Source organism: Lissotriton vulgaris, chromosome 11 (assembly GCF_964263255.1).
Source record: "Lissotriton vulgaris chromosome 11, aLisVul1.2, whole genome shotgun sequence".
NCBI classification, from domain to species: domain Eukaryota; kingdom Metazoa; phylum Chordata; class Amphibia; order Caudata; family Salamandridae; genus Lissotriton; species Lissotriton vulgaris.
This window is the reverse complement of record NC_141699.1, coordinates 258383680-258401073: the sequence shown is the minus strand read 5'-3', so window position 1 is coordinate 258401073 and position 17394 is coordinate 258383680. Positions and strand designations below refer to the sequence as shown.

At 44.0% G+C, this 17394-nt stretch overlaps 1 protein-coding gene across 1 annotated transcript in view; it reads right to left on the bottom strand.

The window, feature by feature from the left end:
• Positions 1-4309: 4309 nt before the first annotated feature.
• P2RX2 (purinergic receptor P2X 2) overlaps positions 4310-17394 on the bottom strand; it is a 223623-nt gene continuing 210538 nt past the window's right edge. Inside the window, exon 12 of the mRNA XM_086943186.1 lies at positions 4310-8720. Coding sequence (XP_086799312.1) covers positions 8616-8720 — 105 coding nt within the window. The 3' untranslated portion in view covers positions 4310-8615. The remainder of the gene's footprint in view (positions 8721-17394) is intronic.

The following is a 17394-nucleotide window of genomic DNA, read 5'->3' as shown; positions in this document are numbered from 1 at the left end:
GAGGTGGGAACACCCTATTACCAAGGAAGGCGATGGGAAGAAAAGACCTGCGATAAACTCATTTATCGCAGGTCTCCCAACGCCTGCTCTGACCAGGCGTTAGGCATTGTTAACATGGGGGTGTGGATCATAAAGTTGAATCCACCCCCCCATATTATCAAAGCCCACATTAGCGCATGAAAACAACGTTTGTTTTCATGCGCTAATGTGCCTTATCGCCGACTATCGCCGGATTTCTATTCGCCTGCCTGATGCGCATTGATGATTGCGCGCTAAAAGGGCGATGAAAGCCGGCGATAGCCGGCGATACGGCAATGTGCGTTGTGCGTTTTCCAACGCACGCCTCGGTAATATGCCCCTGAGTTTTAAAAAGACAGTGGAGTATAACAGAGTAAAACCTCAGAACAATGTTAACAATATGCATGGGCGGAAGAGAGTACACCTCGTACAGAGTTTTCACAAGACAAATGATTAACCCCTTCGAAGCTAATGACGAGCTGGGCTCGTCATGGCGCTTACCTGCCGTGCGCGGATGACAAGGCCAGCTCGTCATGAAACACTGGCATCCTGCATATCTCAGCACAGGACGGGAAAACGCCTAGCAGCCATGTGGTTAAGGAAGAGTACACTCAAACATAAGTTATATGAGTATGACTGAGTAAAACCTCAGAAGAATGTTAACCGTACTCATAGGTTGAACAGAGTCTACCGCCAACTGAGTTTTACCCAGACTTAGGAGTAGGAAAGAGTACATCTCATCACACAACATAAAAGGGAAAGAGGTATCACTCCTAAACCTTCCTTCAAACCAAACATCGGATTACAGAAAAGGGTGCAGGAGGTTAGAGAAGTCCGCTGCAAAAGGTGAATGTGGTGCAGACGCTGTTTGTTAAAAAATGACCTCAACCACAAATAGTGGCATGCTTCATCATTGGGCTTCCTAACGACATCCCTGCGCAGACCAATGCCTGAGATGGAGCATAAGTGTGGGGAAGACAATACAAACAAATAACATCAGGGATCAAAACAAATATGCAGAAATCTAATTTAAAATTGGCTCAGTAATATCCTCTTTAAATTTTATTCCTTGATTTCCTGGTTCAGGATTAAAATTCATGATATATAGGATAGTGGAGTTGGGCGAATTATTAGCCCTACACCCCTCCTATCTGCATTATTCAGTACACCTCAAACAGAGTTTGACATATGAGTAGGACAGAATAAACCTTGGGAAGGAATTACACAGAGAAACAGAGTACGCCTTGAAAAGCTCTTTGAGAAGACTTACAAGTAGGGAAGAAAGAGCACACCTCAAACAGTTTTAACAAGAGATACGAGTGGGATGGATTAAACTTTGGAAGAATGTTAACAATGCACACGGTTGGAAGAGAGTACACCTCCAAAAGAGCTTTAAAAAGACTAATGCGTAAGAAAGAATACAACTGAAACAGTTTCAACGAACCAAAAGACAAGGACTAATTTGGCAGAAAGCACCCTGGTGGAAGAGATTACACCTCTAACAGTTCTCTAACTAGACACATGAGGAGGAATGAGTTCACTTCCGACAGAGTGATTATAAGAAATATGAGTGCATATTCCAAGATCTAACAAGATACCTACAAAAGAATACTAGCAATACATAAGTAGGACTGAGTTCACCTCTAACAGAGCGTTAACAAGACGTGAGAAGGACAGAGTAAGCCACCCTCAGAGCTGCAGCAAGGCACATGAGTAGGGCAGTGTGCACCTTCAACAAACCCTTTTCCACCAGGGCCTATGAGCAGGACACAGCATACGTCCAATAGAGCCTTTTGTATAACATATGGCTAAAACAAAGCAACTGTTCATCAGAATTTTACCAGGACATTTGAGTAGGACAGAGGACATCTCTAAGAGCGTTGACTAGACATAAGTAGGCAAGAGTATATCTCAAACACAGTGTTAACCAGGCAGATGTGAAGCACACAGAACACCTCCAACAGAACAGCGTCCAGACGTGAGTAAGACACAGTACACTGCACCAGAGCATTAATGAGATAAACAAGCAGACTGAAGTGCCCCGAACTCAGCTGTAAAAACACATAAATAGAACCGAGAAGGAAAACTCTTGAAAAGAAAAGTGTTTTTATGCCACAAATATATGTATTCCTCGGACAGCGCTTCCTCTGGATGTGTTTGGATCTGAGGGTATGTGTGTGACAGAAGCTACACTGACTTGGTGAATCCATCCTATAATGTCACATGAATAATGTTCAGTGGTTGATTCTGTGTGAGTGGAATATATGGTACTTGGAAAGTGCCTGATGGAACAGGAGACGGGGGTGGGGGTTGCCGAGCGCTGTTCCTGTATCTTGAGGAGGCCCTCACCAGTATGAAGACTCTAAGCCTGGGTTTGTTTAAAGCCATGCTTACATACTGTCCATTATGCAGCCTCTGCATCTTGGCCAACACTTGGTTATAGTCCCCCTTTCTAGGTCCGGTGTTAACCAAGACCTTTTGATTGTATAATATACTTACCTAAAGGGGCTTTCAGCTACCTCTATTCATCCATTGGTCTGTGTTTATGTCATTCACATTTTGCTTCCGCCCACTACAGCCTATAGCATGGAGCAGTGTGGCAGTCTATTTAATCCACTGGTTAATTTCAATTTGAGTGACTGCATTTTGCTCTCTCACGAGGAACACATCCACACACAAGCTAGTTCCCTTCAATGCTAGTTTTTTTGTTTTTTGTTTATAATTGATTTAGTGTTGCCTTTGTGTTTAGAGCCTGATATGATAGCAGGATGCTTCTGATGCACATTCCATCTTTAGCAGATTCCATCGCCTGCCAATGCTGTTGTAAATTCCATTGAAGTGTTTTGCTTTTCTGACTGCTACTATTTCACAGCAGAGCAGATCGGATTTTGTCCATTTGAAACTATTTTTCATCAAGTTTCACTCTTTTATACTTTTTCTTGCGCTCCTCCTTCCCTAATTTTTCTCTCCTAACCTAATTCATTCCTTACTTCATCCCTCCCTCCCTCCCTCCCTTCTGCCTCCCCTCCCTCCTTTCCTCCCTCCCTCCCTTTAAGATTAAGAGCTGAGATCAATCCCTTTGCTTGTTAGAATCGGACTGTACTCCTGGCTCTGCCCTATATGTTGAGTCCCTCGCAACTTTTGTTTCTTGCTTTTGGATTGGACTATTTAATGCCAGGACACCCTAGTGTAGCAGTGCACTTTATAAATCCCATAACATACCTGACCCCCCTTCTCTTCATGCATTTTATGAGCATGGCTCAAGCCCCCACATTTGTGCCCCCAAGTAGTGCATTGTGGTTTTCTTACTTAAGAGAGACTGGATAAGAGGTAAACTCAAGCACAAAACCTTCTGGAAACCTTTAGGCGGTAGCGTGAAATTGATGTTATATGTTCAGATAAGATTAGACAGGTAGGAACTAAAATGCACGGAGTAAATGAAGTATATGTATAGGCCCATGGGAAAGCAGAGTCCCCGTGCAGGTCTCACACATTCACAAATGTCATAGTCGAAGATGTAAATTTAAGCTCAGGTAAGACCAAACACATATACTTTTCAAGATTCATAAGGGTTTCACTATAGATACACCAACATTCGTTCAGTAAATCTCTGTCCCCTGCTTGGAGCGTGTGACAGTAGAAACACACATATTTGTTGAGTCACCTCCTAAAAGGAGTGTTCACATTTTTTCTTCCTGGAGTAAGAGCCTGCAGTATGTCACTGAGGCAAAAAGTTTACTCTTACAAAGTTGAAATTGTGGTTCATAAGGATATATCATTCACTCGGTGATCTCTGGTACCTCAAAGACGTGATCCGGCAAAATTATTACTTTTGCATCTTCACTCTAAAAATCAAAACCTTAGTGACACGGAGACAATCCACAGCAAGGAACAATTTGCAGGAGATTTGATCTCCATCCCACAGTAAACTCAGAAGATATTAAATCTGTGAAACCATCTTCTTACCGCACCTCATCCTGGTTGGCGTCTCGCAGCTTCAGAGCCATCTGTTAGGTGAAACAGGCCATGATTGGAAGGCAGTGATATCATGTGGCTCACTGCGCTCTGCATCATCGGCACAATGAGATTCATTACACCATGTTAATTATTCTGCACTTCGACATTTGATGGATACAAGAGCATTTCAGCACACCTCAAGGACTCCGTGTCATATTCCTTAATGCTTGTGATTGAATATACACAACTTTTTCAGGAGAAAAAAATGAGAGTGAAACGATTTTGAATCTGTGTAGAACTACATTTCCTTAGGAACAATAAGGAACAAAGGCAATGTTGGTAAAAAAAACATTTATTAAGTTGGAGGGGATATCATCACTTGTGAAATAAAGATGATTGATTCCATATACATTCTGAGGTGACTGAGTGATGATTCAAAACTACTTCTTGGCCCACATTTTGGAACTCATCCCTGACTCTGTCCAAAGAGACAAGTACTTAGAAGGAGTTTTTTGAGAAGCTAGTAGTAAAGAGAAAACATCTTAGATGGCAGTGACAAGCTCTTGAGAGAAGAGGATACGTTGGCGACCTGTGAAAATTGGAATAATCACTGTCCCAGCATTAGTCTCTAAAGGTGCATTAAGTGCAAGTGAGATTTCAGTAAACTGATGGAACACTGGGTATTTGAAAGTTTGTTTCTAGCAGGCAGGACCATTGCAGCGATAATAAGGGTCTCTGGAAAATAACTGGCAATTGAGAAGAAATCCTCTCTATGCATGGCAGTGACACTGTAGGGTCAGAGAATCAGAGATGGCTAATATAGAGAGTGGAGGCAAAGAGTAGGGAAGTCTGGGAGGGTCTATACAGAAGGAAGAAACTGAGCCATTGACTTAAGAGAGGTGAAACACAGGTGGAAGGTGTAGAAGAAAATGCAAGTTAAGGAAAAGTTAGGATAATTGGGGAACTAAGAGTCATAGGAGCTTATTATGAGTTTCTACGGTCCTGGTGTGGGTGGCATGCAGCCGCCCAGCTTTGGACTGCTGATACTCATCATCTCCTGCCTGCCAGATTACAAGTAATTTTGTGGTCTGGTAGGCGGGCGGCGTGGTGGTTCCATGGCAGTGCTGTTTAAAGGCTCAATGTCGTGCATTCCTTCCCGTGCAGGACCTGGGGGTGCATAACAACACTGGGGCACAGCAGGTGTCCCCCTGCATGCACCCCTGTGCACAGAGGCACAAGGGAGCCTTGCCTCACCGCCACTCTTTTCATGGCGGTGCGACTGCCATGAAAAGGGTGGTGGTGAGGCAACTCAAAGTATGCTCGGCAGAGCTGATGTGGCACCGCCGAGCATATTTTGGCCTCGAACCGCTGCCAGACCACCTCAGGTTCCTTGATCCACGGCAGTAGCAGCGGTTTAGTAGCGGTCCGACTGCCACACTTATAATACTGCAGGCAGTCCCACATTGTGGCGGTGGTCGGACCGCCACCATGACTACGGCAGTCCATGGGACCGCCGTAGTCTTTATAAGGGCCATAGAAAGCTGAAAGAGTTTATTGATTGTGTTTTGGCAGGAGAGAAGGTGTACGAGAGAGGGAATTATGAGGGCCCCAAGAAAGCAAATGCAGTGAGGCATTATTATGGACCATTGCAAAAGGCTGAACAACAAGGAATTTAAAGGTTGCTGTCTGAGGAGGGATGCTAAGAATCTTTATGATGTATGGGTATAGAGATGAGCCTGTAGGAGTCAGGGTACTGAGGCTACTCCAGAGGGTAGAACTGAGGGGACAGTTGGTTCATTTGGAGCAAACTAGGCCCTCATCTCCAGGAACTCTTTATTCAGACTGCCCGTGAGTGGAAACATGGTGTTCTGACGACATGGAGTGAGTTTCCAACCATAGGGCACAGAAGATGTCTGGTTGTAGGTGCCTACAGGAGGCATTTGTTTCCTTGATTTGCACAGAGAGCTGCTGGGATAGGAAAGTTACTGACAATTTCTTGCTGTGATGCATAAGGAGACAGAAGAAGCCCACGGGTGAGACATACCAGCGTGGGCACAGCAAGGATGTCTGGAGATGGAGAGCATCAATGTAGGAGTCTACAGGGAGGAGTAAATGGAAGAGGCACTAATGAGACATGCAACATTCGCACTCCCGGACATTCCCATCACATCCAGCTGGGGTTGCCACATTATATTTGCAAAACTACATTGACCTTTTTAGGCACCACAGTTTATGCCCTCATGGAACAGCCGAAGTATCCAGACCCAAACACAATAAGAGCCGGTATAGGGAAGATTTATCTCCATCTCAAACTGATCAACCCAAACTGTTTTAGTCAAACCCTAAAAAAGTGGCAGCACTACTTTTGGCATTGTTGATTGAACCAAGTGACATGTTGATAAATTCGGGTTATACAGGGGTGAGGGAGGAGTTGGGATCACGTGGCCCAAATTTTGAGTTACAAAAAATATCGAACTCACAGTATTGACTACAGCATCAAGATAAAGGGCCCGATTCACAGAACTAACTTGACAAAATCCTAAACTTACTACTTTTGGTATTCACAGAAGTTTGGATTTTGTCTTAAGTTTGTCTTAAGACAGACTTAAGACAGACTTAAGTTAGGATTTTGTCTTAAGTCTGTCTTAAGACAAAATCCTAACTTCTGTGAATACCAAAAGTAGTAAGTTTAGGATTTTGTCTTAAGTTAGTTCTGTGAATCAGCCCCAAAGAGAAGTGGGGTTACGAACAGAAAATCTGTATTTCCCTTTGGATTGACAATATAGCCGTAGTCAAAATTGTGGCTGCAATAATTTTCCTTTTTTTTGTAAGTCTTAATTTCTTTTTTCCTGATTAACACATTTGTGTACATTTCTGAACAATATAGTGATATACTTCTTGTACAGAACACCACTTTGTACTCAGCTAAATGAGTGACGTTGTTAGAAAGCATTGGGATCCTATTATTTGAGAAACAGGTTGCTGTGGTGGCTGCTTTATCCCTTGCAGTGAAGTTGCATTGTAGGATGTATCAGTAGCTCCCAGTTGGTTTGCATCACATGGTGTGCAGATCTAACCGACTGTGCGTCCCATCCCAGTGATACTCTGTTCCCCATCTCAGTGAAAGTCTCAGCCCACTACCACCATTAACCTAATGCCAAGGTCTGTGCAAGTCTGGCCACAGTACCTGTGAGTTTGATTCAAGCACCACAGTCCCACTGGGGGTCTAATCCTTGGAACTAATGTATCAGTGAGTGTCTGATGCCAGTACCACACTACCAACTTGAGCAACCCCCCCCCCCCCCCAAAAGTTAGGTTCTGATCACAGTACCAGTGAGAGTCTGAGCTCAAAGATAGGATGCCAGTGGTACCCATCTGTGGGGGTGGATGTCATCTCAAAAGCTGTTTGCGTATTGTGCCAGTCTATGGGTGAGTCTAGTTTGAATCTGTATGAGAGTCTGGGTTACTGTCCTAGTTCTTCTCTAGACCTGTACCCATGTGAGTCCGGTCTAGGCTTCTGTAGGTCCTTGCATGTATCTAGTCTTAGAACCTTTGTGAGTCTCGTCCTGGCCTCCGAGACGTCTGGCCCCATTCCCAGTGTCTGTGTGGCCCCTGTTTCTATATGTGTCCGGCTCCAGTGTCAGTATGTCCCAGTGTGTGTCTGGCCCCGGTCCCAGGGTCAGTGTGATCCCTATGTGTATCTGGCACCCGTCTCAGAGTCTCTGTGGGTATCTGGTCCCAATCCCAATGTTAGCGTTGCCCCTGTTCCTGTGTGTGTCTGGCTCCAGTGTCAATGTGTTCCAGTGTATGTCTGGTCCAGTGTGGCCTCTGTTCCTGTGTGTCTCTGGTCTCAGTCACTCTTAGTCTGTTTCCCACCCTGTTGTGAGTGTTGTCCCTGTTCTTGTGTAAGTCCGGCCACGGTCACTGACTTGGAATTGTCCCAGCCTCTGTGAAAGTTTTTCCTTTACTAGTCTGGTCCTGGTCCCAGTCCCGGTGTCAGTGTGGTCCCTGTGTGTGTCTGGCCCCAGTCCTTGCGTCACTGAGGTCTGTGTGTATCTGGTCCCACTCCCAGTGTCAGCGTGGCCCCTGTTCCTGTGTGTTTCTGGCTCCAGTGTCAGTGTGTTCCAGTGTGTGTCTGGCCTTGGCCCCAGTCCCAGTGTCAGCATGGCCCATGTTGCTGTGTGTCTCTGGCCCCAGTCCCTCTAGGTCTGGATCCCACCCTGGTGTGAGTGCTGTCTGTGTCCTTGTGTAAGTCCGGCCACAGTCACTGTCTTGGAATTGTCCCAGTCTCTGTGAAAGTATTTCCCTTACTAGTCGAGCCCAGGTCCCAGACGAGTGTGGTCACTGTTCCTGGACATGTCTAGCCCCGATTCCTGTACGAGTCTGATCCCAGCCCCAGGTTAATCTGGCAGCAGTGAACACCCAGGGCTTTATTCTCCTTATTTTTCACCCTATTCACAATGGTCTATGGTTTGGGTTATCTGGCGCTTCCATCAGATCCCACCCCATTATCCAGTCCATTTTTGGTTTGTGAACCAGAGTTAGGGGATATTATCTGGCCTTGAAAAGCACTCCTGGATAGATGTTAAATTCCCTTTCTCCGTCCTTCCTGTTGCTGACATTGCAGTGGAAGGTGGTTGTCAGGGCTGGAGGCTGCGTTTGATTTCCACTGGAGGAGATTCCATCATGGAGATATCATTGCAGCTTGTGACAGTAGTCTCCGGCTCCTCTAAAGTTTTCCAGATCTACAGAAGAGAGAAGATACAAAAGCAAATGAATGTTCACATGGAGCTCCAGGTGCAAGGTAAATATTCAAAGTACTTTTTTTGCCCTTGGAACTCTTACCCAAATAAACGTGGCACTTCTTTCAAGGATCCAAAATCTATTTAATCAAAGAATTTGCCTTCACAAAATTCATCACCTAAATCAATCAAGAAATTGGGTTATTGATTGAGGGGTATGAAAACCCTACTCAAGCAACTGCCTCAATCCCTGTCAGGGTGAACCACAAAAGTCACTAAATTAACCTGTGCTTATCCCTCTGCTAGCTTGGCACAAAAGGAGTCATGCTTAACTTAGAGACACTGTGTTAAGTACTTATGAGACACACAAATAGTAATAAAGTGAAAATGCAACACAAGAAAAACTCCAAACCATTTAAGAAAATAAAGTACATTTTAATAAATAACGCAACACGACAATAAATTAAATCCAGTTAGTAGAACCGGAGTTATGAAATTTTAAGGTTTTCAGTGAAACCTAGCACCTAACCGATCAAATCACCAACCGCGGTATCTGGTCACGCAAGACCGTGGCAAAGTCAAAAGTTAAGGTCGACGGTGATGGAGCGCGGTTCGGATACACAAAGTGGATTGGGCCCAATCTCAGCTTACCTTGGGACTTAGAAGAAATGTTGAAGAAAAGTCCAGGAGAATGTAAACTTGAGCAGGGCATGGCAGCAGGCTGTGTCCGCGGAGGTGTCGTTGTCATCAGGGAGTGCTGAGTAATTTCCCAGTGAAGCTGTCGATGATGGTAGGAAAAAGCTCAGAGCGGGCAAAACCGAATTTCCAGGCTGAGGAAATCTGTGGGGAGCCTGTCGTCGAATTCAGTAAAGATGTTTACCTTTGCACTAAGACAACGTTTTGGAAGTTAAAAACCTCCTGCAGGACAAAGCTGCACATCGTAGATGAAGAAGGCTCTATGAGGCCGGATATCATCCCTCGGAGGTCCTGCTGAACAGGATTTGCTGCTACAGAGTAGAACATGGTGGGAACTATTGCAAAGTCAGGCCCTCTGGCGTTGTATCTCGGGCCGAACGGCTGGCAGGTTGGTTCTTCTGGCTCTTTTTGGTGACAATTTTTCCAAGATCCAAGTTTTAGAGTTAGACAGAATTTTGTAGGGTCCAGAACCTAGGGGGCACCACTTGGACTGTTAGGACTTGCTCCAGCAGAGACCAAGTGTAGGGTTCAAGGTCTCTGGACCTTGCCATGTCCCTGTAGCTAACACAGGAGGCCAGCAAACTAGCCCTTGAAGTCACTCTGGTAGTCCTTGGATCAAGGAGATGGTCCACCTCTCTTTCAAAGCAGCAAGGCAGGCCTCAAGCAGCACATCAGTCCTCTGGGGAGCAAGGCATGCCTCAAGGAGCAGGGCAGTCCTCTGGGGTACAAGACAGTCCTTCTGAAGTCTTACAGAGGTCCAGGAGTGTGTTGAAGAATAAGATGTGTTCTAGGCGTCCTTTGAAGAGGGGGAATTTCCTATGCTACACCCCATATTTGGTTCTGGAAAGTTCTTCTTTTCCCCTGCCAAGACTCCAAGAGGTCTGGAGTAACAAACGACTGGTGTCAGGCTCCCCTGTGTTTGTTTTTGGAGGCAGCTCTTTGAAGTGTAAGTGGGTCAGGGAACAGCTCCGCCCCTAGCTATCCTGGCAGAATGGCTTATCCTACCAACAGCTAGTAGCCTTTGTCTCACTGGGGGGAGTACACAAAGAACAATAGCTAAGCTGTTCACAGTCATGTGATCTAGGACACTGGCGGCAGGCACCAAACAGTTAGGACAAGAGCATGCCAACTTCCTAAAAGTGGCATTTTCAGAATTGTGATTTAAAATATGAGTTTACCATAAAAGAGGATTTTAAATTATAATTTGTTTGAGTCCAAATTTGATATCTCTATATGCCCCAATCAAAGGTTAGCACTTCTTAAATATAATAAAGTAACCCAATGTTAACCTATTGGAGAGGTAGGCCTCACAATAGTGAAACATACATTTAGGAATTTTTCACTACCCGGACATGTAAACCTCACAAACGCATGTCCTACTTTTTACGTACAGTGTACACTGCCCTATGGGCTTCTTTGGCCTACCCTAGGGGTTATTTATATGTATTGAAAAGAAAGGTTTAGGTTACGAAAAGGTGTATTTTGCCAGATCGAAATAGAAGTTTAAAACTGCACCACAGAATGTAAATGCAGGCCTGAGCCAGGCTTTAAAGGGCTACTTTAGTGGGTTGCACAATGAGGTCTGCAGGCCAACTAGTTGCATTTAATTTGAAGGCCCTGGGTCCATGTGGTACAACATTCTAGGGAATTGCACATAAACTAAATCTGCCAATCAGTTGTAGTCCAATTTTACCATGTTTTAGGGAGATAGCACAAGCACTTTAGTACTGGTTAGCAGTGGTTAAAGGGCACAGAATGCTAATGCCAACAAAAAGGAATTCAAGAACTCAGAAAGGGCCAAGCCAAAGCATTTGGGGGAAAACCAAACCAAGAATATCAGGTCTAACAATTTATAAATAATTTAAATCTCTATGATTTTTGGGATATACACTTATTGCTTCATCAGATGTACTCATGTATCAAATATATTACAATTTAAATACTGAAACTCATATTTTACATCTTACTTTTTTCCAAATCAATGTTAAAGAAAACACGTTCATAACTCATTTAGCAACGCGCCCCATAAAATTTAACATTGGGTTATGAGAATTGCCATTCGTATTTTACTTTCAACAATGCCCCATAATGCAGCATTAACTGACCATTTTCCCAATGGCGGTCACCATTAGTATCTTGGTCTCTGCATGTTTTCCTTTAGCTGTAGCTGCTCTTAAGCCTTATCTTTCCTAAAAGACTCCCCCACTTTCATTCCTTTTCTAATATATTCCCAGAGTATAGTCTAAGGAAAATCATCTAATCTTTAATTTAATTCATGCTATTGGACAGACTCTAGTAAAAGTCTTCAAACATTCTCCCTGTAAAGTATTATGCATATGTCCCCACTCCTTCCCGAGACATTGAGCATCTGAAAAATATGAAACCTCATTTGAGCACTATTATGCAAACTCTCCAAAATGCCTCGCTAGTGTTGACATCATATCCTTATTCCAAATGTTAGATTTCATGCATCTTGACATTTGTCCTACATTTGCATTCCACGTGGGTGTTTCCATATATAAGTTATATATGTTATATCACACATAGCATTTAATGTCCTTGCTACTTTTAGATGTTTAAAAATTGGTCTTTAATCACCCTTCAATAATTTGAACATCTCTTTTTTTCCTACTGCCTGTCTCCATATTACAAATATGTAATACCTGGTTGTGCCTGTTCTTGACTCTGAAAGGCTACACATTATACACTTATAGCCCGCCATAGGGGGCTATACCGAACCGAAAGCGAGGGCCTTTAACAAGGTAGCAGGACTTTAATAGCCGGTATAGCCCAGCTACGAAGGGCTATAAGGCTATTAGAACATTCTGCCACTAGCGGTAAGAATGTTCTAACAAACAAAACAAAGGCCTCTCGAAGCCCGAGGGAGTTTAAATCACCTCTGGCTCTGTGAGGCCTTTGTGAAAACAATATTGGAATTTTGCTCTTCGGGCCTTTACCGGTCCGTAGAAGCATAGAGCACTCCGTTGTATTCAATGGAGTGCTCCACATTCTAGTGTTCTAATATAGCCTTATAGCCCGCCATGGAGGGCTATACCGGCTATTAAAGGCCCTCTCCAGCGTTAAAGGCCTGAGCCGAAGGGGAGGGCCTTTAACAAGGGAGAGGGACTTTAATAGCGGTATAGCCCATCTACGAAGGGCTATAAGGCTATTAGAATATTCTGTCACTGAGGACAGAATGTTCTAACAAAAACAACAAAGCCTTTTGGGAGCGTGAGGGGATTGGAATCCCCTCAGGTTCCCTGAAACCTTTGTTTACAGCCAGAGCTGTAAACAAAGAAACATTGGAATGTTGGAGCTCCAGGCTTATACCAGCCATTATAAGCCCAGAGCACTCCATTGCTTTCAATGGAGCTCCCAACATTCCAATGTTCTAATACCAATTACAGCATGCAAGAAATATTTTGAACCTTTCGACTATGTGGTTTTCAGCATACTCCTCTCGCTAAACAGAGAAGGGTGGGATGCTTTCTTCCCACCAGACCCCCTGTAAAATTCCAAACCAGTTACAGCCCTTCCAAAGAGAACCATGGAAAACCCCTCTTTGTACAAACTACATCTCTACCAGTGGGAGGATCATGTGGTGTACTTTCCCATGTGTAATCAACAGCTCTGTCCTCAAGCTGAGTCCATGATACATTCCGACTTCATAGCAACAGCATGCTCTGTGGTAGGGAAAGAGTCTGCTTCATTCAGCCTGCAACATTCTGTTAGCCACATGGTGGTCATTTAGGTGCAGATGCAGAACATTTGCCAAAAATGGTAGGTGGCCCATCTGCCAACCTTGCGCTCCCCTGGCCCCATTTAGGGGTTGAGGAACTATTAGATATTTTACTTGCGGTGCCTCAGCCTACTTCATTAACAGAAATCATTGATTAGCACATTAGTTGCATCACATTAGTTCAGAGTTCAAAACAGATGATGTACAACTGGTTTGCAACCTTAGCTGCCCAGTGCCATCTATGAATCTCTTCATAGTGCTGATACCCTTCCATCTGCCAGGAAAGGATGGCTGCGTTGACCCACTTCTACCAGTCTCTCCTTAGTTTGCCTACCACACTTCTATGAGTCTCTCTCTGGAGTTAAAGGCCTCTCTGACACCTTTCTCCTAATTTCTCCTTGGTGCTGGACAATTACTCTATCCCACCAGGCTCTCTTTTTATTGCTGGAATGCTTCTGTGTGGCATTTATGCCTTGACTGTTTTATGACCGAATATTATGTCAAGAAAGATTGTCTGACATAAACACTGTGTCCTTAATAATGTTTACAAAAATATTGTTCAATTGGGTGTAGACTTTTTAGTATTACCCCTAACAGGGTGATATTTTGCAGGAGATATTTGGGACACAATATTTATGTCAGACAATATTCTAACACTGATATTCTGATACCACACCGCCTTGACACACTTCAGCTCTCGCTTTATACAGCCTTAAAGGACTTCTCTGCTGCCTTCCTAGCACTCTACATTCGTGCTGAAAGGTTTGTCTAGTGCTGTTCTATTGTGCTCTCGTTAGTGCTGGAAGGCTTTTCTGAATTGATGTATGTATGTATGTATGTATGTATGTATTTATGCAGAGCCATTTGCAGACTGCAAACACACCTGGGAAGCAACAGAGTACTAAACCATGCATGAGAGTTCAAGAGTCCAATTCAGTATCATTTACACAGAGGCAGGTACCAAATAAGGGGGGGAGTTGAGGTGAGGGTTGTAATTCTACTTGAAGAAAATCTGTCTTCAAGTTCTTTATGAATTGCAGGAGTGTCAGACCTCTTTTGATGTCGACTCAGACATTGGTACAGATCCTGAGTGTGTAAACGGAAAAGGCCTGTCGTCTCCATTTTTAATCCTTGACGTTCTTCATCTCTAGTCTGGTATGTAAGTATGTATGTATGCATGCACGTGTGTGGTATTTCTAAAGCATGAATCTAAAAGGCAGTGGAGTGTTGTTTATGGTCAAAGTTTAGCATACATTCGATGAGTGTTAGGACAGGTTGCTGGGTGGCTGATTGCTAAAGTATTTTCATATAGTGTTCTGCCTTCAACGCTTTCTTAAACTGAAGTGGCATTGGGGCGGTCCTAAGGGATTTGGGGGTATTGTTCCAGAACCTGGGCGCACAGATGGAAAAGACCTGCTGCCATGTTTTTCTTTATTACATTTCTTAGACTGCAGTCATATGGTGTCCTGCCTGTGGGTGTGCAAAGAACCACCCGAGATGGAGAGCTAGTCTGAAAGATTAATGGGGGTGGTGTTCATAACGGTTTTGTAATTGATGTAGCTTTGTTTGAAGATAGTGAGCCACCAAGGGGAGACAGTGGAGCTCTATCAGGATGGTGGTGATGTGATCCTATTTCTTCAGGCCCTAGATGAGACTTTCTGTGGAAGGTATGATGCCCTTACTGGGTGCCAGTGTGTAGTAGTGTGTTACCAACCCAGATGCAAGAATAGAGGGGCTTGAACAGCAATTTCTTTTTGGAAGAAACAGCTTCACTTTCTTCAGAAGAGAGCAGGGACATCTTAAGGATTTTGTTGTCCCTGTGCCAAATGTATTTTTTTTTGGGGGGGGGAAGGTGGGGGGATCTGTGTTCAGATCAGCTTTGAATTTATGATCTAGTTTTAGCTCTTTCTTGCTGTCTTTGGCCAGGTCAAATTTGGCAGGCTCAAATTCTATAAGTGTTTACATCTAATATTCAGTGATAGTGATGTGTGTTTTCCATATTGTAACACAGCAGCAGGTCACTAATATTACTGCAAATAATCTCTGTCACACCCTCCCATTTCTCATATGTAAAATCCTGCTTGGATCACACTTTTTTTATGGATTTTGCATTTAACATAACATAACAATTGTCTGCACAATGTCTTTAATAGACTCTCCCATATCACCCACATTAAACATAAATTAAAGGAAAACCTTATTTGCAACAATCTGTTTCAGAATTATTCAAGGACATCAGGGCAAATACTCTCTGCGGAACAGAGCTGAGTCTGTCGGGGGGCCCCCTGAGAGGCTGGGGCCCTGGGCCAGAGCCCACTTTGTCCATGTCTAAAACGTCTCTGGAAGAGAGAGCTAGTACCAGGCCATCTTTACTTTTTATCCAAGGGTTCCTTGGGGTGAGGTTGGTGTCCAGAGTAAATCCATGTGACTTGGCATTGAGTGGTGATATCTTGTCTTTGTGTGTGTAGCTGACCACACGAAGTGGTAAGATTTTGGGCCAGGTATGCTGAGGTACCATGTCTGATGACCTTGTGGGTGATGCAGCAGGACTTTAAAATAACAAACACAGGCCTAGAGGGGAGGCCACTCTAGCTCCATCAGCAAGAGCATGTTCGGACTTCTAATCTTTGAAAAGCCATGCTGCTGCTGCATGTAGAATATCCCTGAAGAGTTCCAAAGTGGAGTTAGGGAAACTGTTGTGCAGAGTGTTGCCTCCATTCAGGTGTAAGAGAACCATTTCGTGCACTGTTGTTGGTTTCTGAAAGAAAGTGTTTCACTATATTCAGGAGGGAGAGTTTGTACCATGCTGCCTTTGTTTTCTTTCCAATGTATTCTTAATGTGACGTCTATGGCTATGGCTAGGGTGAATCCACGTGATTTTTCAGGCTGAATCTGGGTTTGGTTGAAGCTCGTGGTGAACAAGAGAGTTCAGTCTTCATTGTGTTGAGCTTATTTAGATGCTAGACATCCTCGATTAGCTTAAGGTATGTTTTGAGTCACTGAATGTTATTCATTGAGAAAATGTTGAGGTTGAGTTGAATATAACTGGTGTACTACTGGATCTTGATGCTGTTGGCGGGTAGTATGGATCTGAGTGGTTCCATGTGGAAGATGAAGACAAAAGGGAAGAGTATAGAGCCCCGAGGTACCCTGCAGGAGGGTAGTTGTGTAAGTGATCTTGTGGTTTTGTACGAGCTGGTATTGAATGGTGACTTAGGAGGTAAATTAGTGCAGGACTTTGTCAGGTAAGGCCAAATGTGTTTCCAGGGTGTGGATCGGTGTTTGATGGTTGATTGAATTGTAGGATGTAGAGTGGTCCAGCAGCAGCATCAGATGGGATAATTTTTCTCATTGATGAGGAGTGTGCTGTAGACTACTTGGAGTAGTTGTCTCCAGCCTGCAGGGTGGTCTGAAGCCGGGTTGATAGTTCCATTGAAGATTGTTCTTGCTGATCTGCTTCTGTAACTAGATGGGGATTGCTTTTTTAATGATATTTCCTATAGAGAGTAAGTGGGTGATGGAACAACACTTATAGATAAACCTAGTTACTAGTTATAGACACTGAAGACACACTTTCTTACCTCCAGCACATTTTCAGCATATACCTCAGCTTTACATATTTTACACTTTTCTAAAGTAGAAACACTTAGATGTGCCTTACATTGCAACAACTGTGGAGACGCATTATGCACACAATTATATCAGAGCATTGTCTTAAATTATTACTAGACGGTATGCTATGCAATCGACCGGTGACCATGTAGGCAGCAATTATTGCAATTAGTTTAAAGGGTTCTGAAAAGAGTCTTTGAGGGGGATAAGAACAGGTGAGGGGGATCGGTATTAAGGCTAGCCATTGAAGCAGCGCTTTACAACCTTCTCCTCTTCCCTCCTTACCTCCTCCTCCCTCCTCCTTCCTCCTCCGTCTTTGTTCTTCTTTTTTCTACTTCTTCTTCTTCCTCCTCTTCTTCCTCCTCCTCTTCCTCCTCCTCTTCCTCTTCCTCTAATTAGTCTTACCGGGCACATCATCCCTCAACACCATCTCTTTAGTGCGGGGAGCCTACCTGCTTATGTTTCTCTACTCTCTCCTTTTTGCTGGGAGGGTTTTTGCTGCATCACTACGCATCTACAACTCAGTTCTGGATAGCGGGACTCTGCGTCCCTTGTTTCCTCAGTCACTGTGCCAATGAGGATCTCCCAATCGCATTCTTCCACATTCTCCATGGAGAGCAGGCCAACAAG